The sequence below is a fragment of the Colossoma macropomum genome, unplaced genomic scaffold (assembly GCF_904425465.1).
Source record: "Colossoma macropomum unplaced genomic scaffold, Colossoma_macropomum, whole genome shotgun sequence".
Lineage (NCBI taxonomy): Eukaryota > Metazoa > Chordata > Actinopteri > Characiformes > Serrasalmidae > Colossoma > Colossoma macropomum.
The window spans coordinates 5,164,952-5,175,738 of NW_023494808.1; the positions used below are offsets into that span (position 1 = coordinate 5,164,952).

A 10,787-nucleotide genomic window follows, 5' to 3' on the forward strand; every position below is an offset into this window, starting at 1 on the left:
TAATTGTATTTGTACATGAGCAAGAGATAATCAGAGGCAGAAAGGAAGAGAAAAAGAGAGCACAGTCATGGGAGACAAATTGAAACCTGTGAGATGATCATTATAGCTTTGGAGTGTTAGAACTAAGAAGACTTGTTTCTACAGCACCTGTAACTTAAAATGCAAGTTAATTTGTAGACGTTTGTTTTTCTGATTTAATTTTTTAAGTTTTTATAATTAATTTTACATATTAATTTTAGTTGTTGATTGGTTGTTTACTTGCTTGCTTTGTTTTTCTGCAGGTTGTCTGGCTGTATGATCACAGAGGCAGACTGTTCTTTTCTAGCCTCTGCTCTGAATACAAACCCCTCCCACCTGAGAGAGCTGGACCTGAGCTATAATCACACAGGAGAGAAACTGCTCTCTTCTAGGTTGGAGGATCCACAATGTAAACTAGAGACACTCAAGTTAGTGCTGTGTTGCCATTTATGTGTCTGAATGAATATGCATGTCTTTGTATATCATCAGTGTCAAAGCAAAACTTCTTCAAATCGGTAACTATAAAAATGTTCTTAACATTAATATACATTAATATAGAAAGATATTCAAAATAATTCTGGATCATTTCTATTTGTCCATTTGTCATGAAATGTTCACACAACATTAACATCAGTTGGTGTTTTCAAAGTATGTACTCAATGAAAAAGAAGATACATTGTTTTGTTCAGCCAACAGTGATTTGTGAAATTGAATAGTTTTTTTTTTTGTTTGTTTTTTTTTTAACCTGTGTGTCACTATCACTACTTAACTATTTTGACCATGGAGGCCTCTTCAGTATCAAACCAGGGCTCACATAGACGCAAACATACACATATCTATCCCTTGTGAACAAGGAAAAGCACCTCAGATGCTCTGTACTTCACACTACTTCCATGAGTAACACACATAATATTGCATGAATACACAATTTTCTGAGTATGAAAAGACCCAACCCGTAATATCTCATGTTTTTTTGGCTCTCTTTTATTTTATTTTATTTTTTTTTGTATTGTTTGAATTTTATCTGTCTCATTGCCATTGACTTTAAAGAAATACTCAGTTTCAGTAACACTTTCTATGAATGTCACCTTTGTAAGCATCTATAAACACATTCATAACATGTTATAATGCATTCATAAGACATTATAAACATAGCTATAAATATTTATAAAAATACATTATACGTTATAGCCATGTTTATTATGCATTATGAATTGTTAACATAATACATTATAAGTACTGATCGTAACAAATTATAAGAGCTCATAAGTCCTATTTCTCTGCTCTAAGTAAAGTGAAGCATACTGTACTAAAGCCTCCTCCAGTGTTAAGAGTGAGGCTTCATGCTGAAGTATTTACTGAAGGATTTACTGAAACAGTAAAACATACACAATAAACCACATTACAGGCTTCAAATGGCAGATTTTAAACTAGTGCTGCCATCAGTGTTTTACCCAATGTGGGAAAGGTAATGTACACCACCGTTAGCTTGGTATTTGTTTTTACTTTACACTCTCCAAGCTTGGACTGACTTCTTTGGCACTGACATTATAACATGTTATTAACACTACTTATAATGCATTATATTAACAATTCATAATGTATAATAAACATAGATATAAAGTGTAATTCAGTGGAATTCATTTTTATAAATATTTATAACCATGTTTATAATGCCTTATGAATACATTATAACATGTTATAAATGTGTTTATAGATGCTTACAAATGCAACATTCATAGAAAGTATTACCTCAGTTTCTTCTATTTCTTTAAGTGTAAAGCACCTACAGTTGCCATCAGTATGAAAAGTGGTCATAGAGAGTTTATTCTTAAAGTTATTATATTTTATAATTTGTTATAGTGCTATTGTTTCCATAATTTGAATTTAATTTTAGCTTTGCAATGATTTTTCATCCTGTTTTAAATCATTTTTGTATTTTTCATATTTTTAAACGAAAATAAAAAAGTACTGTGTAAATAAGGATTATTACTGTATGTGATCTCCAGATGCATGTAGGCTCACCAAACACAGCATCCCAACTTCTGTATTTGTCCAACAGGAACAAGAAGGTGTCATAGGTGATGAAAGATCACTGTTTTCCTGACCATCCAGAGACATTCAATGGGATGCCTCAAGTGCTGTATAAGGAGAGTCTGTCTGGATGATGTTACTGGAAGGCCGAATGGACTAAATGGGGGCTGAAGTAGGAATAACTTTCAAAGGAATAAACAGAAAAGGGCTGATTGTGATCTGTGCCTTTATGAAAACGTTTGGAGTCTCCTTTGTGAAAACCGGACATACACTGCCAAACACAAGCACAAGAAAACCATGACACCTACCCTGCCTTCAGGATCCACCAAAGCAGGAGTTTATCTGGCTGGGCCAGCCAGCACTCTATCATTCTGCAGCATCACAATTAGCCTCTTACATGCTAGTCCACATATACACATTCCAATCCACATTCACTGAGCCCCCTTATGTGGGGTTTGGGTTTCCTCCAGGTATGTAAATTCCTCTGTATCTCTACCTTTAATTGAATAACATTTTATTTCTTACAGGTCAGTGTGAGATTTGACCAGTACACTTTGACCAATGTGACATTGTAGTACACTATGTGTCCACAAGATGGAGACAGAATGCACTATTGTCAAAATGAGAGCACACACTTGCCCCAGTCTCATTCCAGCCCCTACACTCTTAGCATAGCCACTCTGCTTCCGTGTGTGTGTTCACATAGAGAGCTTGCCATATAGAGAGTGATCCCAAAGCAGACAGGAGCAAGTGAGTGGACTATAAAACTCTCTGAACTGACAGAAGCTCTCATTTTGCTTATGTATTGTAAAGGTTAACCAGTGAACTCCCTCCCATAATTAGAAGTTGCCTTTGAATGGAGTCACAATCTATAATGAAGTGAGAATGGTGAGGGACAGGTTTGGAAAAGTCTGTCAGTCTTGGTCAATTCACTGTTATCTGCTAAAATCTCATGTCACTGTCACATTGCATTAGCTAATTATCAACCATTTCTTTAGCTAAATCTGTGTATTAGAGGAGAGAAAACACAAAATAAGCACAGGGGCTACAGGGCTGGACTAACAGGCCACCAAGAGCACCTCATTCTCTGGATGTTCTCTCACACAAATTAAATAACCTTGATCTTAGATTTAGCTTAATGCTTTCCAGCAGACCACTTACCAATTAAACACATGCTACAGCACTGTGGCTACAATAGTCCATAATATAAAAACAAAAAAAGTTGTTCTCTAATGAAGGTTGCAAGGTTGTTATAAATAATTAAAATGTATTGTTAGAATGAATAACTTTTGGCAAATAGAATTTTTCAATTGTGTTTAAAAGTTGTTGAAATTTGTTACAAAAGTCATGAGATCTTAACTACTAACTCAAATAGTACAGCATTTTACTTTTTAAAAGACTTTTCTAGAGAAACTGTAAGATTTTGATTTATCACGAGTTTAATTAACTTTATAAACTTTATTAAAAAAATGCTGCCACATGTTTTCATGTCACTACTGAAACACAAAAAGTTTTAGTATGTGGGTGGATCCTTATTTTAGCCACGCCCCTGTATTTTAACATCAACTTGAAAAATGAAGCTGCATCCCTGTCTCTTATGGCCACATGGTGAGCAGTTAGATCCCATGGTTTTGAAGTAAATGTGTCCCAAAGTCTGAAAATCAGTGTGTAACCTTGAGAACTGTCACACTGAAAACACGATTCAGAGTTTTCAACTCTGACTTTAAAATAATTTGATAACATGATCTATATTTAAATAAAAAATGTAATCATCACTACATAAACAAATCTACAGTACTACATAAACACACACACACACATATATATATATATATATATATATATATATATATATATATATATATATATATTTATAAAAATTCTATAATTATTAGCCTTCACATCAGTAGCTTTAATGAAGTAATGAAGATTTTTTTTTATTGCTATAGGGAGATTTCTAGTGATTGTATGATTGCAAACCGAAGAGGCTGAGGCACACAATGCTGAGCTACAGAATACTGTATAAAACAACAAATACCATATTACATATTACTCTTAGGTCTGATTACGTCAGATAGGAGAACATTACAGTAGTCTGACTGGAATGTAATGAATGCATGCACAAATTTCTATATATGCTAGCACGGGGGGGATGGCTAGAAATGAGCAATATTACACAAAAGGAAAGATGCTGTCCTAACTATAAAATTAATATAAATATCAAAGGAAAATGTGGGGGCAAAGATAACTAAGAAATTGCAGGTGTGGGCAGAAGATATTACCAAAGTCCAATTTATATTAATTCAAGGGACAGATGAACTAGATATCAGTGCTTTGGAGCTAGTTGTATGTAACATTAATTGACTATCATGACTGTGGAGAAACTGTCATTAGAGGCAGCCTGTGGTCCAATATAGTTTGAGGAACAAGGAAGTTCTGGTAGAGTTCAAAACCACAGAAAACAGCCACAAGGCGACATGTCGACCACTGTCTGATTTTATTTTGGTGGGCTGCTTTACCGCATACAGGGTATGCTGATATGAATTCAGTCAATCATTTAGTTATTTGACCTGAAAGAAAGAAAGAAGGTTTACAAAAAAATAAAAAATAATAAAAAATAAAAAACAATAAGACATGCAGGGAAGGATTGTGTATGTATGTGTGTTTGAGTGTGTCTGTGCATGTCTTAGACAAAGCAGAAGTGAGAGAGAAGGACACTGTATCTCTATTTATGTAACACACATGACTCTAAAGATACTTATTAGTAATGATTATTATTTATCATTTAATCAGCTTCATTTGGATTGAGGGAAGATGGAAGAGAGAGGAAGAGTCATAGAAGAGGGGGGAGTAGGTGAAAGAGAAAGGGAAGAGGTAAGGATTAAGAAGTATAAAAACGAGAGAAATGAGAAGCAGGAAAAGTGGATGTTGATGAAAGAGAAAGTAGAGAAAGGGGTGGATGGAACGCAAGATGCGAAAAACAAATGGAGTGAAAAAAGAGAAGGGGAAATTAAGAATTAAAAGAGAGAAAATGACAGTATTATAGGAGAGACTGTCAGTACTTTAGTTAATTGTCTTTATATATTCATTTAGCAGGCACTCTCATCTAGAGTGACTTGCAAAACAAGCCTAAGTATAGGAAGGAAATGACAAGAGCCCAGAGGTCAAAGACCAAAGCTACTACACTTTGTGGCCAAAAGTATGTGGACACTTGGCATTTGTGCATAGGATGTCAGTCATACTAGAACAGAAAAGGGTCTTCACCAAACTGCTGCCACAATTTTAGAATGATATAATTGTCTAAGGTATCTTTGTATGCTGTGGCATTAACATTGTCTATCACTGGCACTAAATGGCCCAAACCCTGAAAAACAGCCCAAGCTCATTATCCCTCCTCCACCAAACTTTACTGCTGGCACTATGCATTCTGTTAGGTAGTGTTCTCCTGGCATCCACCAGACCCAGATTCATGCATTAGACTGACAGATAGTGAAGCGTGATTCATCATTCCGAAGAACACGTTTTCACTGCTCCAGAGCTCAGTGGCGGTGTAATTTACACCACTCGACCCGACACAGTAACAATCTTAGGCTTGTGTGCAGCTGCTCAGCCAGCAAAACCCATATCATGAAACTTCTGACACACAGTTCTTGTGTGAACATTGGTTCCAAAGTAGTGAGTGATGCAACAGAGAATATGTGAATTTTATGCACTAGATAGATCAGCACTCAATGGCCCTTCTCTGTGAATTTGCATAGTCTGTTACTTTACTGATGAGCTGTTGTTGCTCCTAGATGGTTCCATTTCACCGTATTAGCACTTACAGTTGACCGGGGCAGATCTAGGGGGGGCAATAATTTCACTAACTGACTGATGGCAAAAATGGCATCCTATGACAGTGCCACGTTTAAAGTCCTCAAGCTATCGAGTATCATCCATTCTACTGCCAATGTTTGTCTATGAGATTGCACAGCTATGTGCTTGATTTTATACTCCTTTAAGCAAAGAAGTGTGAGGCTGAAACACCTGAATTCCATAATTAAAAGGGATGTCCACCTACTTTTGGCCATTTGTTCTGAACCAAGGTGTAGGGGCAGTAAGAAGCTGTGGCCTTCAAAACCTGGAATGTAAGAACCAGAGTTTTATATCTTAATCTTGCTTCCAAAAGAAGCCAGTGAATATCTCAGTCACATTGGAGAACTTTGAGAGATTATGGACCAGAATGTTCTGAATGCTCTGTAGAGGAGTTATGGCATATTAGGTAAGGCTCGCAAGGAGGCAATTGCAATGGTCAAGTCAGGAGAAGACTAAAACTAGAGAATCTATGTGAGCTTATTACTGGTATTAGTGATACAAGGGGAACAGAATTGATCCCTGTGAACTCCAGTAGTGAGGTAGATATGCTACAACAGCCTATTCCAGTGTTATGGATAAAAAAAAGAAGTGAAACAAGTCTTTATTTAATGTTTGTAGGATCTAGGTAGAGCTTTTGGTGTGGTAATCTTCAACAGACAGTAAAGATTTCAGAATCTAAACTATTCAAATTCTGATGAATAACTGGATCAAAATACAATGAATAAAGCAAAAAGATCCTTCTAATACCCACTCTTGCTCAGCTTTCATTTTCCAATGTGATGATGGAGGAGAGGCGACTAACAACTTGAATTAATAGTCATAAGAATTCATGGCAAACTTTTCTTATTTTCAATGAACGTGAGAGCAGTGATTTTTTTGCAGACATGTCTAGGAAATAAGCAGTCATTACAGACAAATCAGAGTGTATTTACATTTTATTGATTAGTTGATAAGTCTTGCAGGGCATGGACAAAAGACAGACAGACAAAAGGGTACTGGAGGTATAATTCCAATATATGTTTTGGTATTTAGAACTGTACACATAAACAAAGTGTCAGGTTGGTATGCCTGCGGCCTTAAAGGATAGGTGGAACAAGTTAAGTTATGGCATAGAGCACAGATCATGGATCCAGGGATCAGGGCAAGACCTGACTGGTGCAATGAACGTACAAAACACCACAGGACATAACTGTGTTTAATCTGGTACTGGTGGAAGAAGCTGTTGAGCAACTCTGACATTCATCAGAGAAAAAGGAACTGAGCAAACCATAGAGAAGAGGAGGGAGAGACAGAGACAGACACAGACAGGACTACATATTACAAAGAATTTTTACTCGGAGAAAAACAACGAAACTTTCAGATTTTAGAAGATACTGCACAGAAGTACAGTGAACATCAGTGAAGCTAAAACAATGACAATCCTCATCTTCACCCTTTTCCTGATCTCAGGTCAGTCATACTACTTCAAATGAAATAATTTGTATATTTAACATACAATTTTTCAAAGCTATATAATCAGGATTTAAATATTTTTGAAGAAGTTCATTGTTGTGCTGCAAAACAGTGGGATCTAAAAGTCTGAGACCACTAGGGGATATGCTTTTATGTTGCATTTTTTTCTTATGTAACACAAACATGTTAATTACAAATTATATTATAAGAAAGAGTGAAAAGTAGAATCTTTCAAATATTTGCATGAATTTCACCTGAGAGTCGTTTGAACACAAGCTTCAATGGAAGGGATAAGAAATCGGACATTTTTGTACAAAAATCTTAAAATCGTCAATATCACAAATTTGCTTAAATTTTAAGAACAACTTAGAAATAGTGGCAAACCTTGAATATTTCTTCTTATTTAACTGGTAATTTTGATGTAGCACTGTAGACATGAGGGAATTTGGAGGTGTCCAATGACAGATATCTGAGTGATATCAATTTGATAAGTGAGAACCTTTTTGACTGGCAGGTACGAGGGGCTTTGATGTGATTGGCTACTCAGGAGGCACTGTCATAATCTACTGCAATCACCAAGTGTATGGAGAGTACACTAAATATTTTTGCAAGGAAAACAACACTCCAAATACTCTGAAGGAATGTTTTTTTATAAAACCTAATCAAGCACAGACGACATGGATTTATAAAGACAGGATTTTTCTGCATGACTTTCCTGGAACTCTTACAGTGATCTACAGAGCACTGAGTTTACAGGATGCTGGAATATATCAGTGTGGAGGGAGTGGAGTGTGGAATTATGATATGATACTGAAAATAAATACAGGTGAGAAACGCTGGAATCCTACAGAAATACCTGCTGTATATTTTGAAATGAAACATATTTAAAAATGGTAATAATAAATATTCAAAAACTTGTTTGAAAGTACAAGTATGTTTTTTTTTTTGTTTTTTTTTTCTAAATGACTGCTCAGTTTAAATTATTGGAGGACTTAATGTATTTTATATGGTTGACAGATCCATGTTGTGTGAGTCCAAAAACTGTGATTGGTTTTCTGGGAGGTGTCATCATCAGTTGTCAATATCCAGAGGAGTTTAAGGACAGCTACAAGTACTTCTTCAAACTGAATGGTCAACAGTTTATTCAAGTGATCAGCACCACTGAGCCTCAGAAAGATAGATTCACAATTTCTGATGACAAAAGCTCTAAAGTTGTCAGTGTGAGAATCAGTGATGTGAGAGAAGATGATGGAGGAGTTTATTTCTGCGGAGCTGGGATTGGAGGGAAGTCAGTCAATTATTACTCTATCCTCCCAGAGATTCAGCTACAGGTTTCTGGTGAGTGAGTTCACTTTTCTTACTGTCTTTTGTTAGTAAAGTTACTGATGACTGCAGTATGTGGTTAATTTTCAATTTATATGAATGTAATACATCAGACAGACATATTTAAGAAAAAAAAAAGCTTTAAAAGGGATAGTTTGAATGTGTAGTTGGTTTCATAGAGCAGACAGACAGCAACATCACAGTAAAATCCAAAATAATGTATATATCAATGGTTTTACTGGATTGTGTTTAAATAATCGTTGTGTTTAAATAATCATTTAAAAATATATATATGAAATGAGAATATGACTATGAGAATCAAAAATAACATCTAAAAACATTTCAGCATTCAGAACAACCTACAAACTACAACCTACATCGACGGTGCCAACATCAGTCACATCTGGAGAAAATTTCAGTAAGAACTCTGTTTTTATTCATAACTACCTTTTTAATGCCATATTCATGTTTAATGTCTTCAGACAGGGGTTCAGTAGTTTAGGGCTCCACACCAGGAGCTGCAACTGAAGTGGAACTAGAGGATTTTCTGGTTGTTTGAAAAGGTGTGATGTGATAAAGTTGGTCATAGTCTGTTCTTTCTGTCTTTCATCTCCAGGTTCCTCTATCATTATCACTGTGTGTGTCTGTGTGGCTCTGCTGCTGATTGGAGGATCAGCACTGATCTACAAACTGAGATGCAAGAAAACACAAGGTACTATTCATATTATATTATATCATACACAAAATTATAAAGTGATGCCTTCACTGTGTGCCAACGACACAGACAAGCTCTTTGTCTGAGACTACTGCTAGAAATCAGATAGTAGATAAGAATACAAACAAGTCCTGTCATAGAGTCCCACACTTGTATAATGCCAAACACTTCCTCCAGTGGAGTGAAATGGACATTTGCATGACTTGTGTTTTCTGCAGATCCTGCCTATGTTAACAAAAGATCAGAGAGAACAGGCACAGTAAGTGAATGAAGTTTTTTTTTTTTTTTTAATTCCAGTATTTTTAACATAAATATATTACAGGCTGTGTCTTCAGATAATAACACCAGAAAATAAGATATTTATTATGGTTATTTGTACAATTGTTTGGTTGTCTGGAAGTGAATATTTGAAGTTTAAATTTGACACAGAATATGACAGACAGTTGACCTACATAATGGAGTGTATCTCTTACAATCTGTACTCTGTACTGTTCTGATTTCAGGCTGATACTGACTATGAAAATGACCCACCTGGAAACCAGAACTCCATGAGTATGGGACTAGTCTACAGCAATGTGGAATTCGACACCAACCAATCACATTCATCCTACCAGCACCTGGACCCCCAAAGTAGAGAACCAGATTTAGTTTACCACAGTCTAAATCCCAATGCCAGTTAGATTCAGTCTCCCAGAGTCTTAGTCCCCACACCAATCAATCAGATTCAGTCTACCAGAGTCTCATTCCCAACACTAATCAATCCAATTTAGACTACTAGAGTCTAAACTTCAGGAGTGGAAATGACTGAGGAACACAACAGAACACCATTCCAAGAGTAAATAGAATGGCTCATATTTCAAAATTTCAGATACTGATTTATAGCTAAAACAACATATCGTAGTTTCACGCTGTTTCTAAAGTATGTACACAAACCAAAGTGGTGTTGAATCCTCCCCAAGTCCAGCCTACAGCCCGATAGACAGGGTCCACCCACCCAGTCTACATAGTAATGCATTCTGCAGCAGTCAATCTATATATTTGGAAGATATGGTAAAAGCAGTTAAGATATTCCACAATCAGTAATAACAGGAGTTGTTCGCTTTCTAGTTTGGTCAAACCTTAGTGGTGTTATTCAAATATCTAGTCTACTCTATATAACATAAAATTTTTGATAATGCATGCATTAAAGTGAGGTAATTTTTCCAAAATGTCCATGAAAAAATTAGCCCATTGGCCAATGAAATCTGATGGAGAAGTAATGATTCATACAGAGCTAAATAGCTATTCTAATGGCAACTATTCACTGCAAGTTATATGAGCTATATGGACAAAAGTCTTGGGACACCTACACACCCACAGGAGCTTTAATGACATCCCATTCTAAATCCAT

General features: G+C 35.9%; 1 protein-coding gene across 1 annotated transcript; it reads left to right on the top strand.

The window, feature by feature from the left end:
• Positions 1-7,132: 7,132 nt before the first annotated feature.
• On the top strand, positions 7,133-10,325 carry LOC118798279 (CMRF35-like molecule 8). Its single transcript, XM_036557691.1, has 7 exons — positions 7,133-7,356; positions 7,874-8,185; positions 8,377-8,697; positions 9,029-9,100; positions 9,299-9,394; positions 9,616-9,656; positions 9,901-10,325. The coding sequence occupies exons 1-7, from the start codon at positions 7,320-7,322 to the stop codon at positions 10,075-10,077; spliced, it is 1,056 nt and encodes a 351-aa protein (XP_036413584.1). The 5' UTR covers positions 7,133-7,319; the 3' UTR covers positions 10,078-10,325.
• The last annotated feature ends 462 nt before the right edge of the window (positions 10,326-10,787 follow it).